We start from the raw sequence: 26,632 nt of genomic DNA, 5'->3' as shown, positions 1-26,632 counted from the left end.
AGTGGGAGGGGGGTTTGTGGGCGGGTGGAGTGGGGGTTAGTGGGCGGGTGGAGTGGGGTTAGTGGGCGGGTGGGAGGTAGTGGGAAGGGGGTTAGTAGGGGGGGGGTTAGTGGGAGGGTTAGTGAGCGGGTGGGGGGGTTAGTGGGCAGGTAGTGGGGGGTTCGTGGGGGGTTCGTGGGGGGTGGGGATCTCTCCCCGCACCTCACCCCCCGCCCACGTTGCGACGCTTGCGTGCGGAGCTGGAGGCGCGCGCCTAGGTGAGCAGCAGCAGCAGCGAGCAGCAGCAGCAACGAGCAGCCCCAGGTATGGAGACAAACAGGTGACCAGGTAAACAAGCAGCTGAGCGTGTTGGTAACCAGGTGAGCGGTAGAGGAGGTCACCGGGCAGGTAAAGCAGCCAAGGGAAAAGATCAGCGGCGCGCTCCGCAGGTGAGAAGCTGGGCAGGTAAAAGAGGCCATCGACTGACTTCGGCAGGCCAGGTGAGGAAGCGGGCAGGTAGGCAGGTGAGTTCGCAGGTGAGACGAGACACGGAGCCGCCGCCCGTGCCCCCCCCCCCCCTAGTAGGTCGTGGGAAAGGAGAGGGGGGGGGATAGAGGGTGGCGCTCGCAATCAGCCGGCGTGAGGCGAGAGAGACATTGAGAGAGAGAGACATTGAGAGAGAGAGAGACATTGAAAGTCGGGGCCGGCATGAGCGTCGTCTCGCGCGTCAAGGTGAGGGCGAGAGACGGTAGCCGGCTTCTCTGGTGGTGGGTGATGGTGGGCGATGGTCGTGCTTGCGATGCTGGTGGTTATGGTGAAGGTGGTGGCATAGTGTTGATGCTGGTGATGCAGGCGGAGACGATGTTTGCCGCAGTGATGGTGGTTGTGATGGTGGTGGTTCGTGGGGAGCGGTGGCGTTGTGGTTTGCCCGCGGCGCTATAAACCCGGCGACCCGAGTTCGATTCCCGCTCACGGCCAACACCGGTGACGTTTATTTGAACCGGTGCTGGGCCTTCCCTAGGTTGACTCGGCCTCAAATGAGTACCTGGTGCAGTGTGTAAACATCGCCACTGGGGAGACAAAGGCAGCCGGGCGTGGTGCTGGCTACCCACCCCCTCGTGTGTGCCACAGTGCCGGCCTTCATAGGTGCTGCTACTCGCTAACAGCACTTGCCCCAGCGGTCTGTTAAGGCTACACGGGGCGTCTTGGCAAGGCCAGTCATACAAATCGTCTCAGCGACACACAAGCGCGCATCTATACCCAGAGCAACTGGAAGCGTGTACATGAGCTGTGTGCGTGTATGCCGAACTTCTTTCGCACCGCACGTGTACCCAGGTAACGCACTCTCGCATGCGCTGTAATTTGTATTAGCAACAAGCAGGCAAAACGGCACGCGTGGTTGGTGATGACGGCATTGGTGATACGATCTTGACTGAAAGCTTTCGTGAGTGCAGGAATTCATATTCTTTGGGTCTTTCGGTAAAAGTCACGTAGATTCGTTCATAACAAAAAACTACGACAAGCGATCGTCGTCATCAGGAAGATGAACGCTTGTGTTGCGATCGAAACGTCGTAGGTTTTTGTTATTTTTTTGTTATTTTCTTTGTTATTTTCTTTGAACCTATCTGCGTGACTTTTACCGAAAGCCCCAAGAAAGGCAAGAATATCGTGGTATCAGGGATGTTTCCGCAACCCCCCCACCCCCACGCGATTATCATGGTTTTAAAGAAGTTCCACAACACTGCAGTGATCCCATTGTCAACCCGCCGCGAAGATTCGGTTCCTGAAACACCCTCGCGGTCGGTAGAGTTCATGGGGACCAACTGAGATCATCGGGGGTCAGGGGTCAGACTCGCCGCAGCTGAACTCAGTTGCCCGTTTAGGGGGCGTCCATAAATGACGTCACGCACCTGGGGGGGGGGGGGGGTCAGACATTTGTGACGATGTGTGGACGAGGGGGGGGGGTTCGATTTAAAGCTTTCGTGACTGCAGGGATTCAACTTCTTGGTTCTTTCGGTAAAGTCACGTAGAAGGGAAGTAATAAAATAATAAAAATAAAGCATAATAAAATAATTCTCACGACGTCTCGGCCACAACGCAAGCAGCCGTCAGACCTGGTCTTCACCTGAGGACGGCTGCTTGCGTTGTGGCCGAAACGTCGTGAGAATTATTTTATTATGTTTTATTTTTATTATTTTATTACTTTCCCTCTACGTGACTTTGCCGAAAGAACCAAGAAGAGGGGGGGGGTTGAGAAATGTGACGTCACATCAAAATGCGCAACTTTAAATAAATATAGACAAAACGTTCTACTTGATTAAATAGACTTTTTAATACATGTTTTCTCCTACAACATCAGAGTGCAGCGCCACATTAAATACGCACTACAATGAGAATAGTTTAAAGCGATTTGAAGCATTTTTAAATCCTTTATATTAAGTTCACTTGCTTGCTTGCGCGCTTACGACCGTGCAAATTTTTCGGTCGTTTTTTAACCCACTTCCCGTGATCCAATCGAGCTGACATTTTGCACACAGACTCGTTGTGCGTGACAATTTCTTTTCGTGAAAAAAATTCCAAAATTTTACACTTTTTAGGAAAAAATAAATTATATTTAATTACCAATTGCTTAATGGTGGCAGGCAATCATCTGACCCATAGGTGGCAGCCATCTCAAGCCAGAGGACGAGAGGACTCTAGCCGCCACGCATATAAAGGATTTATAGTGAAAAACTTTTTTTTAAATCGCGTGACGTCACTTATGGACGGGCCCTTATCAACGAAACGTCGAGTACAGTACATTACGCAACAATGCAATCGTACGCAAATGAACGTAACGTTAACTTTACGTAACTTTAATATTTAACGACGATGAGATGATGGGGGCGGGGGACACTCACCACTCTCACCTTCACCACACTCGCTCGCGTGCACTAAATTAGCTGTGTCGGGTGGTGGCGGGTTTAACGGCACATTTATTTACACGATCTAACCCCCCCAAAAAAAAAACCTGTGTTATGGAATCTATTTGGCGTTTTAACATCCTTAGCCCCTCCTGTTTTATTACCATAAAGGGATAAACACCTATTCGGATGTTTAATGTATATGTTGAGGTGTAGAAATGATGACGGGATGTTCAACTCGCCTCAGGAGGAGTGACGTCATGTCCCCTCGGGGTATTTGAGGGGGCACCGGTGACGTAGACGTGGTGTTCGCCGGGAGCCAGGGGAGTGAGTGGTAGGGGAATTAGGGACCCCGGGTAAAAGAGGAATTAGCGCCAAGCTAGAGGGCTACTAGACCCAGCTGGCCGATTTGGCTGAACCCTCGGCAAGTGCTCTGGGAAGAGCCCGATAACCTGGTAGGGTGTAGGGAACTCCCATGACCCTTCCCTTGGGGAGATTAGTTAGTACAAAGTTGTGTTAACCCTTTCCCACGATTTTCGATTTAAAGCTTTGGTGACTGCAGGGATTCATCTTCTTGCTTCTTTCGGTAAAAGTCAAAATAAAACATAATAAAATTTTATGTTTTATTTTTATTATTTTATTATTTCCCTTCTACGTTACTTTACCGAAATAATAAAAATCTAAATAAAACAATAACATTTTAGAATGTTTTATTTTTATTATTTTATTATTTCCCTTCTACGTTACTTTTCCGAAAGAACCAAGAAAACCTTTCCCACGAGTTAGGCATAAGCCGCTAATAAACAGTTCGGCGTTAGCCCCTATACAACTCGCTTCCGCGTCGTTCTTACCACACAACATATATAGAAGTCGATCCACGCATACTCAGATATCGCGGTTTGGCAAGGGGTTACTGCACGTACAAACATGTTGATAATGGGACCTCCTTTGCCAGCACCAAAATATGATCATAGCGTTTTTCCCCTTTTTTATATTATCAGAGTATGTTTTTTGTTTGCACTCTGACCACAAGCATTGTGGTTAACGCAGACACGATTCCTTGTAAAAGGTTTCAGTTTGGTGTATTAACATCTTAATACAGCTGTTGATAAATGGTCGTAATTGTAACGGGCAACTGTGAAGCCCGTGGCTTCCACCGCGGGAAGGCGAGCAGAGTCAAGGGCGTCACGCATTGGGGAGGGGGGGGGAATAAAAGGAACGGGAGAGGGAAGAGATGGAACGGGGAATTGGAGGCGTAAGGATGGGGGAGGAACGGGGATCGGGAGATGAGAGGAGAGCTGAGAGAGGTGAGAGGTGAGAGATGATAGAGACCGCCCGAGGTGCTCGATGCTGCTGCACCTGTACGGAACAGCAGCGTCAACAGCGGCGTCTGTTTTCACAGTGGGCGGTGACGTGGGTCCACAGTGGTGCGGAGGGGGCGGGGGCACACGCAAGTCACGTGACTCTTCGGCTGATCGCGATGTTAGACGTTGGCAGTGATCCGCGGCAGCATCGCCAATGGCGATGGCTCGCGATGTCCCCGGAATTTTGACCAATCGGAAGCCAAACGCTTTCCCCAGGTGTGTTGGTCACGCCTGCCAAATGTACAGGTGACACCTACCCCCCCTTGCCACCCCCGTGCCATCCCCCTCCTCTTCTTCTTCCTCACCCCCACCCATCCCTCCTTTTTCCTCTCCCCCCCCCCATCCTCCTCCTACCTGCCCCCACATCGACATTAATTCTTAATTCGCCCACGTGGCTTGTAGATGAGTCACACCGCCGGCAGAAGCTGCGTCTCTTTTCCACGTGGCTGACTCCGCGACCCCTCCCTCTCCGTTCGCCCCCCCCCCGCTCGCAGGCACGCGGCTCCAGCCAGGTCCCCTCGATCCCTGACGCCTGACCCCCCCCACCACCTCCCGAGGGGGTAGGGGATGTGTTGGGCGGGGGACCTGCAGCCAGAGGCGACCACCAACCTCCTCCTCGCTCCGCCATGGCCAAGCACCACCTCCCCGTTGTGCTCCTCGCCCTCACGGCGATGATGCCGCCGCCGCCGCTGTGGGGGTCACAGGCCCAGGAATTCCTCGCCGTGCCGAGAGTGAAGATATCCTACGATGGTGAGGACAGGGCACAGTCCCCCCGTGTCTTGCACGTGTCCCCACGCACCCCCCACGCACCCCCCCCCCCCCGTGTCTTGCACGTGTCCCCACGCACCCCCCCTGTGTCTTGCACGTGTCCCCACGCACCCCCCACGCACCCCCCCCCCCGTGTCTTGCACGTGTCCCCACGCACCCCCCCACGCACCCCCCCCCGTGTCTTGCACGTGTCCCCACGCACCCCCCCCCCGTGTCTTGCACGTGTCCCCACGCACCCCCCACGCACCCCCCCCCGTGTCTTGCACGTGTCCCCACGCACCCCCCCCCCCGTGTCTTGCACGTGTCCCCACGCACCCCCCACGCACCCCCCCCCCGTGTCTTGCACGTGTCCCCACGCACCCCCCCCCCGTCTGGCACGCACCCCCCACGAACCCCCCACGCACCCCCCACGCACCCCCCACGCACCCCCCACGCACCCCCCCCCCTGTGTCTTGCACGTGTCCCCACGCACCCCCCACGCACCCCCGCCCCCGTGTCTTGCACGTGTCCCCACATCTCCCCCACGCACGCACCCCCACGTGGTCTTTATTTTGGTTAATATCGGGGCGGGTTTGTTTTGCAATCCCAGTATTATCTCCCGGCCCGGCAGATTGTAACAATGGTGAAAGTTTGTTCACAAACAGAATCTGTGTTGATGGACGGGAGGAAAATCCGATTAGCTGTGAGGATCTTTTTTTCACAGATGTCCAGTTCGGGGCGGGTCAGGGAAGTTACAACAAACACACACATACACACTCACAAACAAAAATAAGACTAAGATCCCCTGTATAGCCTTAACAGACTGTAGGGGCAAGTGGTGTTAGCGAGCGGCACCTATAAAGGCCGGCACGGCACACGAGGGGGTGGGTGGCCAACGCCACGCCCGGCCGCCTTTGTCTCCCTAGTGGCAATGTTTGCACACCGCACCAGGTACTTATTTGAGGCTGAGTCAACCTAGGGGAGGCCCAGGACCGGTTCAGATAATCGTCACCGGTGTTGGTGGCCGTGAGCGGGAATCGAACTCGGGTCGCCGGGTTCGTAGCGCAGTCCGCTAACCACTGCGCCACCGCTCCCCCACAAACAAATACACACATACATACAAATACACAAATACACACATACACACAAACACACTCAAATACGCACACAAAGACACACACAACACACACAAACACGCGACAAATCGCAAGAACGCCTCCCCTACCCCCGCGCCGCCAGGACGACGACCCAGCAGTTATTTATTCATAGTGATTTGAGAGCGCAGGGTCACTCGGAGGCAGGTTGCGAGCGGTCTGGTAAAGTGTGGGTGCCGCCCATCTCTAGAGGGGGGCGCTGTCCCACGGCCTTGCAGTAATAATAATAATAGTTCAATTTGTAACGCGCGCAAATTTGCAGACGTAGTGGCCGCAACTCAGAGGCGCGGAGCCAAGCTCAGAGTCGCTCAAAAGCATGATTGTAGAGGTGAGTTTTTAAGTCTCTCTTGAAGGAGGCGATTGAGGTGATGCTGCGAATGTGCAGAGGGATATCGTTCCAAAATGTTGGGGCTGCCACCGAGAAGCGGCGCATAGACATGACCATCCTCGATCTTGGTATCAAGAGGAGGTCGTGAGTCGCGTTGCGCAGGCATCTGCCGTGTGCTGAGCTGCAAGTTGTCAATAATGAAGAAAGGTACGGCGGGCAGGCGGATATGAAGGCGTTGTGGCAGAGGCAGGCGATCTTGTATGTGACCCTACTGGCGATGGGGAGCCAGTTGAGAGCACGGAGACAAGCTAGTGAGTCGAGACGGGGATGAGTGTGGGCAATGACGACGCGTGCTAGGTTATTTTGTAGTCTTTGAAGTTTCTTTAGGTTGCCAGCGGAGGTCCGGACTAGGACGGAGTTGCAATAGTCAAGGCGAGACCCAACTATGCAACATGCTAATGTGTTGGCAATTTCAGTAGAGATGAGAGGACGTATGTGTCTGAGAGCCTTCAGGTGAAAGTTACATGAGCTGATGATATGGTTGGTTTGACGGTCGAAGGATAAAGTTGAATCTAGGATGACACCGAGGTAGCTGAAGTGGTCGGTGAACTTGATGCTGTGACCGAAGATGTGTATGTGTGTGGGGAGTGCTGCTGAATTGAGACGTTGCTTAGTACCTAACATGATGGCCACTGACTTTTTCGGATTAAGGGCTAGGTTGTGTGCAGTGAACCTTTGTTGCACGGCGGTGGTACATTCCGAGAGCTTCTCGAATCCAGATGCATTGCTAGAGTCGATGGCGGTGAATAGAATCGTGTCATCCGCGTATGAGTGATGCTTAACACCGAAGCTTGCGATGAGCCGGCCGATCGGGGAAGTGTAGGCTATGAAGAGCAGGGGACCTAGAACAGAGCCCTGGGGAACCCCGCATAATGCTGTTGTTTCAGGCGATGTGGACATGCCCACCCTGACTCAAGATTGCCGGTCAGAAAGGTACGAGACTATCCACTTGAGTGCTGAGCCGCATATACCGAAGTCGGATTTCAGGAGGGAAGTAAGGAGCGAGCGGTTGATGGTGTCGAAGGCTGACGAAATGTCCAGACTTACAAGTGCAACAGTTGAGCCGGAATCAATGATCGTTAAAATGTCATCGAGCACTCTAGTGAGTGCTGTTTCTGTGGAATAGTTTTGACGGTAAGCTGACTGGAAGCAGCAGTAGTTTGCGGAGGAGGTGATGTGTGGTTTTAGCTGGGCGAGGGCTAGTCGTTCAAGGAGTTTAGAGAGGTTCGAGAGGTTAGTGATGGGACGATAACTAGATGGGTCGTCCGGATCTAGACTTGGTTTCTTTAACAAGGGAGAAACCAGGCCATGTTTTAGGTTTGACGGAAAACACCCTGAAGAGAAGGAGGCGTTTGCGATGTTCCTGATCATGATGGCGAGTTCTGGAGCACATTGCTTGAACAAGGAACCTGGGAGCACGTCGAGTGGAGATGACTTCAAATGAAGTCATTCAATTAAAGAGAAAACGTCTTTTGTAGACACCGGCTTTAGCGTAATTAGAAGAGTGTCTGGGTTAGTGCTTACAATTTTAGGTACCATGAGCGGGGTACAATGGTGCGATGTGTCGGTAGACGTGCACGAGTTTGCGACGGTGATTAGCTTGTTGGTGAAGTAAGTATTAAAAGAGGTGGCAAGTTTCAGTGAGGCAAGGGGATCGCTAAGGTGAGGGACCATGGTGCTACCAGGATGTAGAAGATCTTTGAGGGTTTTCCATAGAATGCGCGGTTTTCCGGTTGCTTTTTTGATGCGTTCTTCAATGTGGGAGGAACGTGAGACTAGGATCAGTTTGTTACTTTTCCTGCAGGCGACTCTGTAAGCAAGTCGATCAGCAGGTAGACCACTGCGGGATGCGATACTTTCAAGGCACCTCCTGGTTCGCTTAGCAATGATGGCATCTCTTGAGAGCCAGTGAGTGTCGTGGGAAGACTGCCTAGCGGTTCGTGATTTTAAAGGAGCTAGTTTGTCCAGCGCCACCCTCATGTCAGCTTCTAGTTGGAGAGCGCAGACGGTTGGATCCGATGATAGGGACAACATTGAAAGCGAATTTGCAAGGAGGTGACGAAAAGCAGAAAATTCGATACCCTTAAAATTACACAAGTTGCGGGTGAATTTGATGGTGGTTGGTTTAGGAAATTGGAGGGAAGAAAGTATGAGGCGGTGGTCGGAGTAACCAGTTTGGAAAACTCCCAGTGCAGTGATGCGTCGGTGCTGATCAGGTTCCAGAACCAGGTCGAGCATGCTGTCAACATTTGTTGACGAAGCTCTGGTGGGGCCTGAGTTTGTGATGACCAGGTTATGGCAGGCCAAAGTTGACTCAAGGTGACTATCGATGGAGGCTGGGGTATTGCCGGGGCAATTAAAGTCACCTGTAAGCACGAGCCTGTGAGATGGGTTAGGAATCAGATATAGGAATTCCGAAAGCTCGTTTAAGAAGGTGTTGATGCTGCCATCTGGAGGGCGATAGATGGAAATGATGGAAAAGCACTCGTTGTTAGTAGTAAGGGATACGGACTGGACCTCGAAGGTGGCGGGAGCCATCGGTAGATAGAGCTCTTTAATTTTCAAGTGTGCATTGTAAACGACCGCTAAGCCACCACCCCGCTGGTTAGTTGCGCGAGGTTTATGAAGAACCTTGTATCCTGGGGGCGCAACTTCCAGAGAGATGGCTGGCGGGGAGTCTTGCCTGCACCAGGTCTCAGTGATGAGCAAAAGGTCGATGTGGTGGTCCGAGATGGTATCGTGAATCAGGGCTGATTTGTTAGTGATGGAGCGTGCGTTGAGTTGGCCGAGGTGGATGTGTGAAGGTAGATGTGAAGATCCGTGCAGGTGAGGCGTCGAGGGAATAGAGGAGTTGGCTGGTTTGAGGTCGACCTGTGAACGGCGGCCCCTACCACCTCTGCAATCACGGTGCCGATGCAGTCTCCGACGTTGACCTCGGAGAAGCCCAAGGACAGAGAGCGTCCTCAGGAGCGCGGGTTCCAGGTGCAGATGATGAAGAGATGGTGCATGTCGTAGCCCTATTATATCAGCCCGTGCTGCACCGATGGTGCTGATTAAGGGGCCCGGATTCGGGTGGACTCCAATCAGCGGCTCTGCTGCCCTGAGCAGCAGGTCGAGGTGGCGTTGTCCAAACTCCACGCTGTCAGCAAGCACTTCCCCGTACGTAGCGGATGCAAACACGCCCGTGTAAACACTCGTTGAGCGCGTACACGGGCGTACAGAACCACGCAGGCGGGGCGTACAATGGAGCAGCCAGAAGAACACGAAGTCCAGTGGATTAGCTGACCACGCGCTGTGCTCCAGCTCGCAGGTGATGCGAGCTGGAGCACGATGGTCGAACCTCGCAGAGCTCCCGTTCACTGGTGGTGCTGGGCAGCAGGCAAGCCAACTCTCTCGTGTTGAGATGACGGTCTGCTTCGCGTTCCCACTCACTGATGGTGGTGAACATTGGATGGTGCACGTCGAGCTCCCACTTGCTGGCGATGCTGGTGCGGACGCAGCGGCGAGGGTTTCTGGTGGCTCGCACGGAGATGTTGCGACACTCCCTCCCGTCCTACCCGTGGGCACGGAGGTGCTACAGCCCCTTGCTCGCCGCGAGAACGCGGTCCAGCGAACGTGTACTTCACCACTTACATCCGAACAGGAGCGTGCTGCCCCCGTCGAACGCAATGGGGTCTCTCCCGGGTGCTCTGGCTGTCACGAATTGGCCCCACGACGCCTTCGCGTACAGAGAGGACCACAGAGCTCGGGCGAATGTCAGCAACGTCGCTGCCTTCCCGCTCGTCTCCTGCTACGCAGGCGATGAGAGAATTCGGTGCGGCTGCGGTGCTGCGTCTCTATTTCTAGCGCCGTCAGTTACTTCTGTCACTGCAAGGGCCTCTCTCACCCTGCCTCCTCCCCCCCCCACCAAACTGTTGCCCCCCCCCCACCCCTGCAGAGCTGGCGCAGGAGGCGGCGATGAGTTTCCGCGCCGTGCCCGACGCGTCGGCGCTGCTGCTGGTGCCGCAGCGCTCGGCGCTCTACGTTGGCGCACGCGACGCCATCCTCGCCCTGGACGCCCGCAACGTCTCCCGCGAGCTCCACCCCGCCGTGAGGGAGGGGGACCCCCCCCCCCCGGGGCACGGGGGGATGGGGACAAAGAGAGATGGGGGGGGACCCAGGGGGTTGGAGATTGAGGGGGACAGGGGACACCATTCTATTCCAGATTTGAAGCTTTCGTGACTGCAAGGATTCATATTCTTAGGTTTTTTCGGTAAAGTCACGAAGGTAACGCAACGTCTCCCGCGTGACTTTACCGAAAAAACCTAAGAATATGACACCGTTCTAGACACGGACCCCCAGTAAACATGGAACGTTGGGCCAAAGTCAGCCCCCAACGTTTGCACAACATTGGCACGTTCGCTTTTTAAGGCTTGGTCCTGTGGATTTTCTCTCTCCACAGATCACGTGGAAGGCCGACGAGCAGACGCAGGATGACTGCAGGGCCAAGGTCTCCCCCGCCGCCGTGAGTCTCCGCGTCGCGCGACCCGGCAGTAGCGTTGTACCGATCCGGCAAAGCCGGGCACAGTCGAGGAGGGTGGGCGAGGGGGGCAGACTCTGGCTCGCTGGGGCACTGGGCAGAGATGTGGTTTTGAGTCCCGAGTCATACATTCATTTGACTGGGCACGTTGTAGGCGCCGCAAGGAGGCTGGGGAAGACAGCGGATTGGGTTTTGTGAGCGATTTCAAGATTTGGGTGTAACCGGGAGGGCACTCCAATGCGGAGTTCTTGAGTAAATGTCGTGGACAGAGCTCAAGAGAAGGAAGGCCGTAGTCGCTGACATCTTTAAGAAAGGACCTGGCTCACATAGAGATAGACTAACATTGCCCACAGACTAACATTGCCCACAGACTAACATTGCCCACAGACTAACACTGCCCATAGACTAACACTGCACATAGACTAACACTGCACATAGACTAACACTGCCCATAGACTAACATTGCCCATAGACTAACACTGCCCATAGACTAACATTGCCCACAGACTAACATTGCCCATAGACTCACATTGCCCATAGACTCGCATTGTCCACAGACTAACATTGCCCACAGACTAACATTGCCCACAGACTAACATTGCCCATAGACTAACATTGTCCACAGACTAACACTGCCCACAGACTAACACTGCCCACAGACTAACACTGCCCACAGACTAACACTGCCCACAGACTAACATTGCCCATAGACTAACATTGCCCATAGACTAACATTGCCCATAGACTAACATTGTCCACAGACTAACATTGCCCACAGACTGACATTGCCCATAGACTCACATTGCCCATAGACTAACATTGCCCAGAAACTAACCTTTCCGATAGACTAACATTACCCACAGACTAACATTGCCCATAGACTCACATAGACTAACCTTGCCCAGAAACGAACCTTGCCGATAGACTAACATTACCCAAAGTCTAACATTGCCCACAGACTAACATTGCCCACAGATTAACATTGCCCACAGATTAACATTGCCCACAGACTAACATTGCCCACAGACTAACATTGCCCAAAGACTAACATTGCCCACAGATCGTGAAACCACATGAAGAGATTTCATTTCCTGTGATAATAAACGCCACCAACAAGGGGTTTCTGTTCCACCGAGTGAAAATATCATTTGAGTCGTTCCCTGGGTTGACGTTTTTAATCCGTTACACGAAAACTACAGTCAACCAAAATAACTGTTAATCGAAAACAGGAATTGCATGAGTCTGGAAGAGAGGCTGTTTCCACCGCCAAAACAGAAAACGCAATAGAAACAATCTTAACAAATCCATCATGGGGCCCCCTTTGCCAGTACCAAAATATACTAATAGGGTTTTTCCCCTTTTTTCTGGCAACAAAACTTACACCTTTTGCAAGGAATCATGTCTACATTAACCACAATACTTGCAATCAAATGCAAACAAAAATGTGTGGACCAATCAGTTTCAAGGACAATGCATAAATTATCAGAGTATTGTTTTTTGTTTGCGTTTGACTGCAAGTATTGTGGTTCATGTAAACATTATTCTTTGCAAAAGGTGTCAGTTTTGTTGCCAGAAAAAAGGGGAAAAAACCCTATTAGTTAACAAATCCAGTCGAGGTCTAAACGCTCATAAATGGGCGTCGCCGATTGGCTGAGGCATGGCTCAGCCACACTTACGAGCGATCGGATTGGCCAAAATCGTCACCCGCGTGCATAACGTGAAACGTTGCTCGCTCGTCAACAATTTTACGTTGGTTGAAACCGTGGGTCTCCGATGGGGCGGTGAAACGTTAACCGAAAAACCGCTAACCGATGTCACGGACGCGGACACTGCCACAGCGACACAATGGTCAGCAGCGCGCTGGACTTGCGATCCAGAGGTCAACGGTTCGATTTCATCTCTCATGGCGTGGAATTTGAAACAATATGGGGGGGGAAGTTTCTTAATTCCTCCCACCACCGCCTCTGCCCGGCCCGTCACGAGTGGTGGTGGGGTAAAGCGGCGTGGGTGCCTGCCACGTCTCTCCCGACACGTCTGTCCGGGCGGGGACGAGCATGCCGACAAAGGTCTCGAGCGGGCGAGAGGCCCCTTACTGCCAGAAGTGGCACCAGGGCTGGGCCTGCTCGGTCGGTGTCGTCCGCGATTGCACCATCGGCAACCGGTGTGCCAACCGGCGCTCCTCCGCCACCGCCGGGGCCGCTGCTGTGGCCGCCGCCGGGGCCGCCGCGTGGAGGCCACCGACCGCCGGTGACCATGCTGCCCCGTCGGCTTTTTGTCCTCCGCTGCGCGCGCAGGCCGTCGACTGCTACAACGTGGTGCGCACCCTGCACCAGCTCAACGGCACGCACCTGTACGTGTGTGGCACCTATGCCTTCCGGCCCATGTGCGCTTACGTGGTACGTGCCCGCCCGCCCGCCCGTCCGCCCGGCCACGCCGCCTACCCACAACAATCGCCTCTTGTATACGTTTCCCTTTGAAGGCCACGCAGTGTTATCGACGAATGTGTGTCGAATTTCTTGGTTAAACAAAATAAATGATGCTGCTGCTGCTGCCACTCCTCCTCTGCGTGCGATCCCAATTGGGGAACCTGCAAGGCAATTTTTCAGCACTTGGGGATGTTTTGGAAGGAGGTGGAGAGAGAGCCCCCCCCCCCAACCCCCTCCACGGTTGCCCCGGCCACCCGACCTGCCTCGCGCATCGGCCACGGTTCGCTTCACATTTATCCACTGCTGTGGACGAAGGCCTTGCCATGCCACGCCGTGCCGGTCACGCGGGGATTCTTCGACCGTACCTTACAACGCTGTGGCTCGTGCGGGTGGGTGAAGGGCAGGGGGGGGGGCGGTAGGGGACCTGGACCTGGTCAGACGTCACTCGTATCACCGGCCACGGCCGTTTTGCAAAACGGTGGTTGCCCAACTTGGGTGTAATGAAAGCAGGAAGTCGTTGATCAAATTTCCATTTGAAGCTTTCGTGACTGCAGGGATTCATCTTCTTGGTTCTTTCGGTAAAGTCACGTAGAATGGAAATAATAAAATAATAAATAAAAAAACATAATAAAATAATTCTCACGACGTTTCGGCCACAACGCAAGCAGCCGTCCTCAGGTGGAGAACAGGTCTGTCGAGAAGACAGAGTCTGAATGACACACCCCAGGCTTGGAGCGTCTATTTAAGCTGGGATGGAGGGGGGAAGAGCGCCTTGACAAAATAATTTGCATATCAAGAGGAATTTAGCATATTTATGGGAAATGCAGATATGCGATTAGTACTACTTGTGAAATGCGTAGGAGGTTTGGCGGGGGGTTTAAAGTCCTATGCCCGTGCATTATGCAGGATTAGCAGCGTCAAAGGGAGGGGATAAGGGTAACATTAAGTTGAGATATTTCTTGATGGGAAAACGCCGTGCTCACCGCCCTCTCTCCCCGTGGTGCCCCTCTCCTCCCCCCTCATGCCCCCCCCCCCCCCCGGTCCACCAGGATCTGAACTCCTTCTCCCTGGTCACCAGCTCCGTGAGCAGGGGGGGCCCTCAGCTGGTGGACGGGAAGGGCCAGTGCCCCTACTCGCCCTCGCAGCGCTACGCCTCCACCATGGCCGGTGAGTGCGTCCAGCCCTCACTCACCCACCACTCGCCCCTCACCCGTCACTCGCCCCTCACTCACCCCTCACCCGCCACTTGCCCCTACCCACTGGCTCACCCCTCAACTGCCACTAACCCCTCACCCGCCGGCTCACCCCTCACTCACCCCTCACTCACCCCTCCCACCACTCACCCCTACCCACCGGCTCACCCCTCAACCGCTACTCACCCCTCACCCGCCACTCACCCCTCACCCGCCACTCACCCCTCACTCACCCCTCACCCGTCACTCACCCCTCACCCGTCACTCACCCCTCACCCGCCACTCGCCGGCTCACTCACCCCTCACCCGCCACTCGCCCCTCACCCGTCACTCTCGCCACTTGCCCCTCACCTGTCACGCACCCCTCACCCGCCACTCACCCCTCACTCACCCATCACCCGCCGGCTCACCCCTCACTCACCCCTCACCCGCCACTCACCTCTCACCCGTCACTCACCCCTCACCCGCCGGCTCACCCTTCACTCACCCCTCCCTGCAATCTAGCGACACGCTCTAGGTGAATGACAGGAAGCATAGATTGAATTTCTTGCAACCTCGCTCAGCCACCCTGCCAGCCTCGCCACGCCACCCTCTCCTGCGACGGGGGTCTTCATTCCGCCAGTTCCCTCCGGAGCGTTTGCACGATCGAGCGTGGCACAGCGCCACCAGACTTCACCGGGTGCCCCCCCCCCCCCCCGGTCCTGCTACCGTGACGGCTCCATCTGTCGCGGCGGCGCTTGTGCGCGAGCTGCAGGTGGGAAGCTCTACTCCGGCACGTTTTACAACTTCCTGGGCACGGAGCCCGTCGTCATGCGCAACATGGGCCCCGACGACCCCCTGCGCTCCCTCTACAAGTCCTCGTGGCTCTCTGGTAAGTCCCTGCGGAGGCCGGGGAGCAGTGGGAGAAGCTGTGAGCGGAGAAGCAGAGAGCATCTGGAGGAAGGGAAAAGCCAAGACCGGTGGGGAAACCAGCTGGGTGCAACAGGCGCCGGCCTCCTCCCTCTCGTCACCTCGCTTGACCCGAGAGCGTTAGGTTCTGGGATCCGTCTCGCCTGACATCAAAGAGTTCGAAGTCTACTACTGGGCAGCAGCAGCAGCAAATGAAGGAATGGAATGGAAGAAAATGGGGGGAGGGGGGGTGGGAGGAGGCTTTTTGCCCAGCAGTGGGAAGTGACCGGCTGACAACAGCAACAACAGCAACAACAAACAACAACACGGGTCCAATGCGGCAGAGTGCCACCGTATGGAGAACACTCAACTCCTGCCTCTCCCCGGGCCCACCTGCCCCTCCCCCCTCGCTCCCCACCTACTCCCCTTCCCCCTCCCCCCCACAGAGCCCGAGTTTGCGGCGGCGGAGCATGTGGCGGAGAGCGAGGAGGGCGGAGACGAGGACGACAAGGTTTACCTCTTCTTCACGGAGGCGGCGCAGGAGTTCGACTTCTACTCCAGCAAAGTGGCGGTGCCCAGGGTGGCGCGCGTATGCACGGTGCGGACACGGTGGGGGTGGGGTGGGGTGGGACACGGGCGGACAGGGGGCACAGGGATGTGGGAAGACGGAGAGACGAGGAGATGGGAAGACAGCAACGTGGGGACGCGGGGAACTGCGGTCATCCACGCAGTGGCTTTTGGCAAGCCATCGGACAAGGACGATCACCGCTTGGCGCGCTTTCAGATGCGCTTTTGCGGCCGTCTGGAATGCTCTTCCTTGCCGAAGTTAGGAAGCCGCTGTGAGCTACGCACTTTTTAAGTCATCATCATCATCATCTAGATTGACAAAATCATTTCTTTAGAAACTGCTTTGTGTGTTTAGTTTGTTGTCCTTGCTCCGCACCTCCGACTGGCACGGTTGGCCACGTACGGTGCGATAAGAAGTTCACCATACATGGGGTGCACAGCGATACGTGAAGACTGGGCCAGGGGGAAACGGGGAGACACGGCGGGATGCGGGCAGGTGGGAACCACAGGAAGCCGGGGGGACACGTGGACACACGGAGACAGGCCTTTGAAGTGCTCCGCGTGGCCCGTTTGCGTTGCCCCGGTGTGTCTCTCCGTCCGCAACGGTGCTCTTTGACCTGCACAGCTGCCCCTCCCCGCCCCGCCACAGGGAGACCGCGGTGGGCAGAGTTTCCTCCAGAGGAAGTGGACGTCGTTCGTGAAGGCGCTGCTCCCGTGCTCGGTGCCCGGGGAGAACCTCTTCTTCCCGTCGGTCCGCGACGTGTTCGTGCTGCGGCCGAAGGAGGGCTGGCGCAACATCACATTCTACGCCGCCTTCACCTCCACTGCCGTGTACGACACGCCACGGTTGAAAGCGACGACGCGCTGGCGCCGTCCGTTCGTCGGTTGCCTTGTCCGTCTGTCCGTCTGTCTGTCCGACCGCCCGGCTGGCCGCCCACACGCTCGCAACCTGCGACAATTCACCACCTCCCCCATCCTCGCCACGCACATATCTGCAAATCCGCGACCCAAGTTGGATTCCGGCTCACGGACAACATCAGTGACGAATATCTGGACCGGTCCTGGGTCTCCTCTAGGTCGATCCAGCCTCAAATGAGTACCTGGTACGGTGTGCAAACATCGGCATTCGGGGGACAAAAGCGGCCGGGCGTGGTGCTGGCCACCGAGCCCATCGCGTGCCACGCTTACTTGTGTAACGTGTCGACTTCGGACACTGACTGTCGGAGGGCTTTTCATCTATTTCTCGTTGGCATCCTGTTACGACTTTAAATGACGCGGTCACTAAAACGTATCTCTGACTGGCTGTCTAGCTGGCTGACTCTACAGCGACGTGGCGATCGATGTCTGACTAGACAGCTGGCAGACTATATAGCGACTGATGACGATGCTAGCTATATCGTGAGGCAACTACACAGCGCCGACGATGACGACGACCCCGAATTCCCCGCGCGCCCGGAATCCCGTTCCGCTCTCCCTTTTATCCCCTTGGCGCGTCCACTCCCCTCTCCGCGAAGTCTCTCGCGGGTTCTGGGAGCTTCCCGATCGACCCCCGCGTTGACCCTTGTCCCCGTTCTTCTCCCGCTTGTGGTCACTCACACGCACTTGGGCCGTGTGCTGCTGTTTTGCCACCGGCGATCAGTCCTGACAGCCGCCAGTCGGCGCACCGACGCTACACCTTCATAGGCGCTCGCGGTCTGTGAAGGTTATGAGGGGGATCTTTATCTTTGTGTGCTGTGGGTACCGACGCGTTGTTGCTGTGGGTACCGATGCGTTGTTGCTGTGGGTACCGATGCGTGGTTGCTATGAGTACCGATGCGTTGTTGCTATGGGTACCAATGCATGGTCGCTATGGGTACCGATGCATTGTTGCTGTGGGTACCGATGCATTGTTGCTGTGGGTACCGATGCGTTGTTGCTATGGGTACCAATGCATGGTCGGTATGGGTACCGATGCGTTGTTGCTGTGGGTACCGATGCGTGGTTGCTGTGGGTACCGATGCGTGGTTGCTATGGGTACCGATGCGTTGTTGCTATGGGTACCAATGCATGGTCGCTATGGGTACCGATGCATTGTTGCTGTGGGTACCGATGCGTTGTTGCTATGGGCACCGACGCGTTGTTGCTGTGGGTACCGATGCCTGGTCGCTATGGGTACCGATGCGTTGTTGCTATGGGTACCAATGCATGGTCGCTATGGGTACCGATGCATTGTTGCTGTGGGTACCGATGCCTGGTCGCTATGGGTACCGATGCGTTGTTGCTATGGGTACAGATGCGTGGTTGCTGTGGTTACCGATGCGTTGTTGCTGTGGGTACCGACGCGTAGTCGCTGTGAGTACCGAAGCGTGGTTGCTATGGGTACCGGTGCGTGGTCGCTATGGGTACTAACGCGTGGTCGCCATGGGTACCGATGCGTGGTCGCCGTGGGCTCTGACGCGTGCCGCTGTGGGTGTCCTTGCAGGGGCGGCGGCGCCGTCTCGGCCGTCTGCTCGTACCGCATGGACGAGGTGCAGCGCGTCTTCTCCGGACGCTTCAAGCACCAGGGAGGGGCCGACCAGCGGTGGGCCCCCTACGCGGGGGCCCTGCCCGCACGACGGCCCGGACACGTGCGTACCGGCAGCGCACGCCACAGTACACGTCACCGTACACGTCACCGTACACGTCATCGTACACTCCACGGTACACGTGACGGTACACGTCATGGTACACGTCACCGTACACGTGACGGTACACGTCACGTGTACACGTGACGGTACACGTCATGGTACACGTCACCGTACACGTCACCGTACACGTCACGGTACACGTGACGGTACACGTCACGGTACACGTCATGGTACACGTCACCGTACACGTGACGGTACACGTCACGTGTACACGTCACGGTACACTCCACGGTACACGTCACCGTACACTCCACGGTACACGTCACGGTACACGTCACGTGTACACGTCACGGTACACGTCATGGTACACGTCACCGTACACGTGACGGTACACGTCACGTGTACACGTCACGGTACACTCCACGGTACACGTCACAGTACACACCACAGTACACGTCACGGTACACGTCACGGTACACGCCACGGTACACGTCACGGTACACGCCACGGTACACGTCACGGTACACGTCACAGTACACGTCACAGTACACGTCACGGTACACATCACGTGTACACGTCACCGTACACGTCACCGTACACGTCACGGTACACGCCACGGTACACGTCACGGTACACGTCACCGTACACGTCACCGTACACGTCACGGTACACGTCACCGTACACGTCACCGTACACGTCACGTGTACACGTCACCGTACACGTCACGTGTACACGTCACGGTACACGTCACCGTACACGTCACGTGTACACGTCACCGTACACGCCACAGTACACGTCACGGTACACGTCACGGTACACGTCACGGTACACGTCACCGTACACGTCACCGTACACGTCACGTGTACACGTCACCGTACACGCCACAGTACACGTCACGGTACACGTCACGGTACACGTCACCGTACACGTCACCGTACACGTCACCGTACACGTCACCGTACACGCCACAGTACACGTCACGGTACACGTCACCGTACACGTCACCGTACACGCCACAGTACACGTCACCGTACACGCCACAGTACACGTCACGGTACACGTCACGGTACACGCCACAGTACACGTCACGTGTACACGTCACGGTACACGTCACCGTACACGCCACAGTACACGTCACCGTACACGTCACCGTACACGTCACGTGTACACGTCACCGTACACGCCACGGTACACGTCACGGTACACGTCACGGTACACGTCACGGTACACGCCACGGTACACGTCACGGTACACGTGATGGTACACGTCACCGTACACGTGACGCACGCTGCAGCGCTTGCGGTGCGCGCGGTGCGGACTCCAGTCCTCGCTAGGACACGCGGCCCTCCGCTCCCCCCTCCCCCCCTCGCAGTGCCCCCTGGGCTGGGACTCGCAGACGCTGCCCTCTGAGACGCTCAACTTCGTCTCCGACCACCCCCTGATGGACGAGGCGGTGAAGGCCGAGGGGGGCCGGCCCTGGCTGCTGGTGCCGGGAGTGGCCTACAGCCGCCTGCTGGTGGTCGACGTGGCGGCGCTGAACGGCAAGAGCTGGAGGACGCTGCTGCTGGGCACAGGTGGGGGGGCCTCAACGCACGGAGACCCCCACACACGGAGACCCCCAACACACACAGACCCCCAACACACAGAGACCCCCAACGCAGGGAGACCCCCAACGCACACAGACCCCCACACACGGAGACCCCCACACACGGAGACCCCCACACACGGAGACCCCCACACACGGAGACTCCCAACACACAGAGACCTCCAACACACGGAAACCCCCAACACACAGAGACCCCCAACACACAGAGACCCCCACACACGGAGACCCCCCACACACGGAGACCCCCACACACGGAAACCCCCAACACACGGAGACCCCCAACACACGGAGACCCCCACACACGGAGACCCCGCACACGGAAACCCCCACACACAGAGACCCCCAACACACGCAGACTCCCACACACAGAGACTCCCACACACCCCTTGAATTCCCAGTGTTGGGCCCCAGCCCCTGAATCGGCGCGTGTGTCTGTGCCGCGTCTCGCCCCCCCCAGACACGGGCACGCTGCACCGCGCCGTGCTGCCGGAGTCGCGCGGAGCTCCTCACCTGGTGGAGGAGCTGCAGGCGCTGGGGCAGCAGGAGCCGGTGCTGTCCATGGTGCTGACCCACGACCAGGTGACCCCTCCCAGTGCGGTGTACTCACAACTCGCAACGAGTGCGGTGCACTCGCCCACTAGAGCGGTGCACTCACTGCTAGTCTGAAGCTCTCGCTACGACTGTGGCGCCGCGCTCACTGTCTCTGCGTGCTGACTGGTGGCGGTTATTGGTGTGGCTGAGCCCTGAACGCACGTGCGGTGCGTGTGCGGTGCGTGTGCGGTGTGTGTGTGGTGCGTGTGGTGCGTGTGTGGTGCGTGTGCGGTGCGTGTGTGGTCCCGTGCGGTGTGTACGTGCGGTGTGTACGTGCGGCGCAGACCTCGGTGGTTGTGGCCGGCCCCGCGGGGGTGGTGCAGCTGCCCGTGTGCCGCTGTGGCCGCTACGGCGCCTGCTGGGACTGCGTGCTGGCGCGGGATCCTTGCTGCGCCTGGGACCCGCAGCGGAGGCTGTGCAGGCGTCACGGCGGGGAGACCGGCACCGGGTGAGCGGGGCGGCAACCGCACAAAGACAAAGATCCCCCCCCCCCCTGTAGACTGTTGGGGCAAGTGCTGTGTGCGCGTGTGGGTTCATCTATGGGGGGGGATGCCGGAGAACCTGGAGAAAACCCCATGCAGGATATATTCCACACACCGACAAACACACTCTCACTCACACACACGTACAAAGATCCCGCATGTAGCCTGACACCTCAGTCGACCATGGGGGAGGCCCAGGACAGGTTGAGATAATCGTCAATGGTGTTGGCCGTAAGTGGAAATTGAACGGGGGTCGCAGGGTTCGTAGTGCGGGGTTCTCACAGCTGCACCACCGCTTAGACACACATTCGCACACGTGTGTACATTCCCTTACACCACCGCTCCCCCCCCCCTCCCCCCGTGCTCCTCGCCACAGGTCGTGGCTGCAGGACGTGAGCGGTGGGGACGCGACGACGCTCTGCTCCGCTCACCCGCCAGGTCGGTGCTCACCGCGCCTCCGCTGTCCCTTCCTCCCCGTGTCTCTCCCTCCCCGTGTCTCTCCCTCCCCGTGTCTCCACTGGCTCTCCCTCCCCATGTCTCACCTCCCCGTGTCTCTCCCTCACCGTGTCTCCACTGGCTCTCCCTCCCCGTGTCTCTCCCTCCCCGTGTCTCCCCGTGTCTCTCCCTCTGTCTCTCCCTCCCTGTGTCTCTCCCTCCCCGTGTCTCCGCTGTCTCTCCCTCCCCGTGTCTCTCCCTCCCCGTGTCTCTCCCTCCCCGTGTCTCTCCCTCTGTCTCTCCCTCCCTGTGTCTCTCCCTCCCCGTGTCTCCACTGTCTCTCCCTCCCCGTGTCTCTCCCTCCCCGTGTCTCTCCCTCCCCGTGTCTCCGCTGTCCCTCCCTCCCCGTGTCTCTCCCTCCCCGTGTCTCTCCCTCCCCGTGTCTCTCCCTCCCCGTGTCTCTCCCTCCCCGTGTCTCTCCCTCCCCGTGTCTCTCCCTCCCCGTGTCTCTCCCTCCCCGTGTCTCTCCCTCCCCGTGTCTCTCCCTCCCCGTGTCTCTCCCTCCCCGTGTCTCTCCCTCCCCGTGTCTCCACTGTGTCTCCACTGTCTCTCCCTCCCCGTGTCTCTCCCTCCCCGTGTCTCTCCCTCCCCGTGTCTCCCTCCCCGTGTCTCTCCCTCCCCATGTGTCTCCCTCCCCGTGTCTCTCCCTCCCCGTGTCTCCACTGTGTCTCCACTGTCTCTCCCTCCCCGTGTCTCTCCCTCCCCGTGTCTCTCCCTCCCCGTGTCTCTCCCTCCCCGTGTCTCCACTGTATCTCCCTCCCCGTGTCTCCACTGTCTCTCCCTCCCCGTGTCTCTCCCTCCCCGTGTCTCTCCCTCCCCGTGCCTCTCCCTCCCCGTGTCTCTCCCTCCCCGTGTCTCCCTCCCCGTGTCTCTCCCTCCCCATGTGTCTCCCTCCCCGTGTCTCTCCCTCCCCGTGTCTCCCTCCCCATGTGTCTCCCTCCCCGTGCCTCTCCCTCCCCGTGTCTCTCCCTCCCCGTGTCTCCCTCCCCGTGTCTCTCCCTCCCCGTGTCTCTCCCTCCCCGTGTCTCTCCCTCCCCGTGTCTCTCCCTCCCCGTGTCTCTCCCTCCCCGTGTCTCTCCCTCCCCGTGTCTCTCCCTCCCCGTGTCTCTCCCTCCCCGTGTCTCTCCCTCCCCGTGTCTCTCCCTCCCCGTGTCTCTCCCTCCCCGTGTCTCCACTGTGTCTCCACTGTCTCTCCCTCCCCGTGTCTCTCCCTCCCCGTGTCTCTCCCTCCCCGTGTCTCCCTCCCCGTGTCTCTCCCTCCCCATGTGTCTCCCTCCCCGTGTCTCTCCCTCCCCGTGTCTCCACTGTGTCTCCACTGTCTCTCCCTCCCCGTGTCTCTCCCTCCCCGTGTCTCTCCCTCCCCGTGTCTCTCCCTCCCCGTGTCTCTCCCTCCCCGTGTCTCCACTGTATCTCCCTCCCCGTGTCTCCACTGTCTCTCCCTCCCCGTGTCTCTCCCTCCCCGTGTCTCTCCCTCCCCGTGCCTCTCCCTCCCCGTGTCTCTCCCTCCCCGTGTCTCCCTCCCCGTGTCTCTCCCTCCCCATGTGTCTCCCTCCCCGTGTCTCTCCCTCCCCGTGTCTCCACTGTATCTCCCTCCCCGTGTCTCTCTCTCCCCGTGTCGCTCCCTCCCCGTGTCTCTCCCTCCCCGTGTCTCCGCTGTCCCGTCCTCACCGCCGTCTCCGCGTCGCGTGCAGACGTGGTGGCCGTCCGCGTGGCGCTGGCGCCGGTGCTGCTGCTGCCCTGCTCCCCCCCCTCCTGCCTGGCGCGCCTCTCCTGGGAGCGAGACTCGGGCCCGGCCCCGGGGCAGCCGCTGCCCCCGCCCGAGGCGGGGCTGCTGCTCCGCCAGGGCGCCCCCCCGGCCCCCCAGGATCTCACGGGCACGTACCTGTGCTGGGCCGAGGAGGGCGGCCACCGGCGCCTCGTGGCCAACCGCACGGTGGCTTTGGCGGGCGTGGTGGCGAGCGCGGGCAGCGCGACGGTGGCGGCGGGCGTTCTGGCCACGCTGCTGGTGGTGGCCGTGGCGGCCGTGTGCCTGCTCGTGTGCTGCGGCGGCGGCGACGGCAGCCGACGCGGCTACAGCCCCACGCGGCTCGACAACGGCGAGCAGGCGGACGCCGGGATCCGGCTGCAGCAGGTGCCCGGCAACAACGGCACGGTGGGCGAGACCAGCGCGTGACGGCCCCCCCACCGCGAGCGACGGCCGGAGCGCGCCGCGTTGACCACACCGCCGGCGCGGGTCACGGTGAGGGGGGGGGCGGTGGTCGAGTGTCACCGTGGCGGAGGCAAAGACGAATCGGTGGGTCTGCCATCGCGAAGACAACAAAACACGGTTGAGACTCCCGTTAAGATTCGACGCCTACGCGCGGCGGATTAACGGCTCGCAAGGCCGCCCAAGGGTGCGTGCGCGAAAGCCCCCAAAAAGAAACGTCAAGCGGCCAGCAAGAAAACGTCACGAACGAGGTCGTAGCGACGCGCGCGGTGCACGTGTCCTGCGGCTTGCGGAGCGTACACCACGCGTGCCGCTGCCGCTGTTTGTGCGGGCACACGGGCTCACGCGTGCCCGCCCCGCCGAGTGGCTTGGCTGTCGAGTAGCCGTGGGGCAGGCGATGCTACTGCACGGGGGAGCCCACGATGCTGGAGGGGGGGGGCCCCAAGCATTGGGATACAAAGAAAAGAGAGGGGACGGGGCGGGGGGGTACCCATCGTTTAATTCCTCTCACTACCAGGGACCATGCCAACCACACTCCGCCACCGGCCCCGTCACAGGGTCAGTGCACTGGGTTAGGGTCACCACTTGTCCTGGCTTAAAAAGTCCCGTTTTTTTGTCAGTGGCATAGGAACAGTGCCGGATTATCCTCGCAGCAAAAGTGGCTACAAATGCTACGGGCCGCGCACTTTCAAGGGCCCCGCGCTAAACGCTTTCAAGCTTTCAATGACGGTTCAGTGATTCTGCCCTTGCTCTATTGCTATAGTACTATACTGCCTTCAACTTTTATGAACGACTGGGTGTTTAAGGTTAGAGATTTGTCGTATTATCTGGCTGTGTAGCAAATGAAAAAAATACAATTGCTTTACTATGCAATTTAAAAAAATGCGCGTTTTAATATTTACGTGGGTTTTTTTTATTTAGCGCCCCTTGATCTGGCACTGCTTAGGAATAACAATAATCGTAATCCGCCACTGAAGACAACGTGTTCACACGTCGCTCTCCCCTCTTCCGATGTTGTGAGATGTGCTTCCTCTTGTGACATTGCCCCCTGTCTGTTGTTGTTGCACCTTTAGAGAGATTGCATCGTGGTCGATGAGAAGTCGCCCACGATGATGTGACCACATGAGCATCAGGGGCCAACCATTTAGTACGTACGCATGGAGGGGGGAGGGGGGGCGAGGCTAACCCAAATGCGTACGCTTGCGTATGGGGGGTCTACTGACAATGTATGCATAGGAAACGGGGTGGGGAGTGAAGCCTCGATAATAATTTGTCTACATTGGCCTTCAAATGAGTTTGATAGTCCGGCGGTGGACTGTCTGTTTGCTTAAACACGTCAATATTATGAATCCTTGATTGTTGCTGCGTGGATTAAATATTGGCCGTTCTATAGGATTCGGGGGGGGGGGGGGTGCGTCAGGCGAACGTTCGCATGTGGTGGGGGGGGGGGTGTAAGGAAGAGGGGGAGTTTTGACAAATTTTTGCGTACCTACTAAATGGACGGCCCCTCACATGACACCGTGTGACCCTAACAGCTGCTGCTGCTTTAGTTGAACACATCAGCTTGTGTTTGCTTGTGCTGTTGTTTCAGCCTGTGTGTGCGGACGTGCTGTTTTTATGCAAGGGGAGCGGTGGTGCTGTGGCTAGCGCCACGCCGCACTACAAACCTGGCGACCCGAGTTCGAATCCCGCTCACGCCCAACGCCAGCGACAATTATGTGGACTGGTCCTGGGCCTCCCCTAGGTCAACTCAGCCTCACATGAGTACCTGGTGCGGTGTGTCAACGTCACCACTCAGGAGACATGGGCGGCCGGGCGTGGTGTTGGCCACGCCGGCCTGTATAGGTGCTTGCCGACAGCGCTTGCCCCGACAGTCTATGAAGGCTATATGGGGGATGTTTGTCTGTTTCTTTATACTGTATAGTAGGGGAGTGGTGGCGCAGTGGTGAGAACACTGTGTTCAGAACCTGGCCAACTGGGTCCGATTCCCGGCCACGCCATTCCCATCACGTGGCTGCAGGCTGGAAACCCAAACTAGAGTGCAGGATTGATCTTCTTGGTTCTTTCGGTAAAGTCACGTAGAAGGGAAATAATAAAATAATAAAAATGAAACATAATGAAATTCAATTCTCACAACGTTTCGGCCACAACGCAAGCAGCCGTCCTCTGTTCCGGATTTCTTCGTTATCTTTTATCCTATATTTCTACAGCGCCTTATACCCAAGGCGCTTTACAAGAGATGTGGAGTGGTACAATGAAGGTAGCTAAAGGTGATATGGTGAATAGGGATGGGGGCGGGAGGGGATATGGGAAGGGAGGGGATATGGGAAGGGAGGTTTAGTGGGTACGGGATTTACTGGGGGGGGGTACCTATGGATGGAGGGAACGATGGGCCAGGGTGAAGGGGGTCTTGACGGAGCAGCAGAAACTCGACAGGGAGAGGCTGCTTGCTTAATAGGGATGGGGGCATGGGGAGGGAGGTTTAGTGGGAACGGGAATTACTGGGGGGGTACCCAGG

General features: G+C 57.4%; 1 protein-coding gene across 2 annotated transcripts; it reads left to right on the top strand.

Annotated features, from left to right (window-relative positions):
• Nucleotides 1–248: 248 nt before the first annotated feature.
• Nucleotides 249–24,169, top strand: LOC144950890 (semaphorin-4C-like). 2 transcript variants are annotated; one of them, XM_078881060.1, is made up of 15 exons: nucleotides 249–303; nucleotides 4,741–4,996; nucleotides 10,473–10,624; nucleotides 10,977–11,039; nucleotides 13,349–13,450; nucleotides 14,530–14,647; nucleotides 15,428–15,544; nucleotides 16,008–16,159; nucleotides 16,778–16,959; nucleotides 18,590–18,734; nucleotides 20,107–20,308; nucleotides 20,798–20,919; nucleotides 21,216–21,379; nucleotides 21,790–21,851; nucleotides 23,600–24,169. In XM_078881060.1, exons 2-15 carry the CDS (start codon nucleotides 4,873–4,875, stop codon nucleotides 24,079–24,081), a joined length of 2,187 nt encoding a protein of 728 aa, XP_078737186.1. In that variant the 5' UTR covers nucleotides 249–303; nucleotides 4,741–4,872; the 3' UTR covers nucleotides 24,082–24,169. The 2 variants fall into 2 exon arrangements, with proteins under 2 accessions (XP_078737186.1, XP_078737185.1); XM_078881059.1 differs by lacking the exon at nucleotides 249–303 and adding an exon at nucleotides 3,995–4,462.
• Nucleotides 24,170–26,632: the final 2,463 nt, after the last annotated feature.

Source organism: Lampetra fluviatilis, chromosome 59, assembly GCF_964198595.1.
Source record: "Lampetra fluviatilis chromosome 59, kcLamFluv1.1, whole genome shotgun sequence".
Taxonomy (NCBI): Eukaryota; Metazoa; Chordata; class Hyperoartia; order Petromyzontiformes; family Petromyzontidae; genus Lampetra; species Lampetra fluviatilis.
This window is presented reverse-complemented; position numbering and strand designations above follow the sequence as displayed.

Coding starts and splice junctions, on each gene's coding strand:
- LOC144950890 (XM_078881060.1), top strand. CDS start 4,873: ATGGCCAAGCACCACCTCCCCGTTGTGCTCCTCGCCCTCACGGCGATG. Junction 10,625..10,976: donor CCCGCGAGCTCCACCCCGCC/GTGAGGGAGGGG, acceptor CTCTCTCCACAG/ATCACGTGGAAGGCCGACGA. Junction 15,545..16,007: donor CAAGTCCTCGTGGCTCTCTG/GTAAGTCCCTGC, acceptor TCCCCCCCACAG/AGCCCGAGTTTGCGGCGGCG.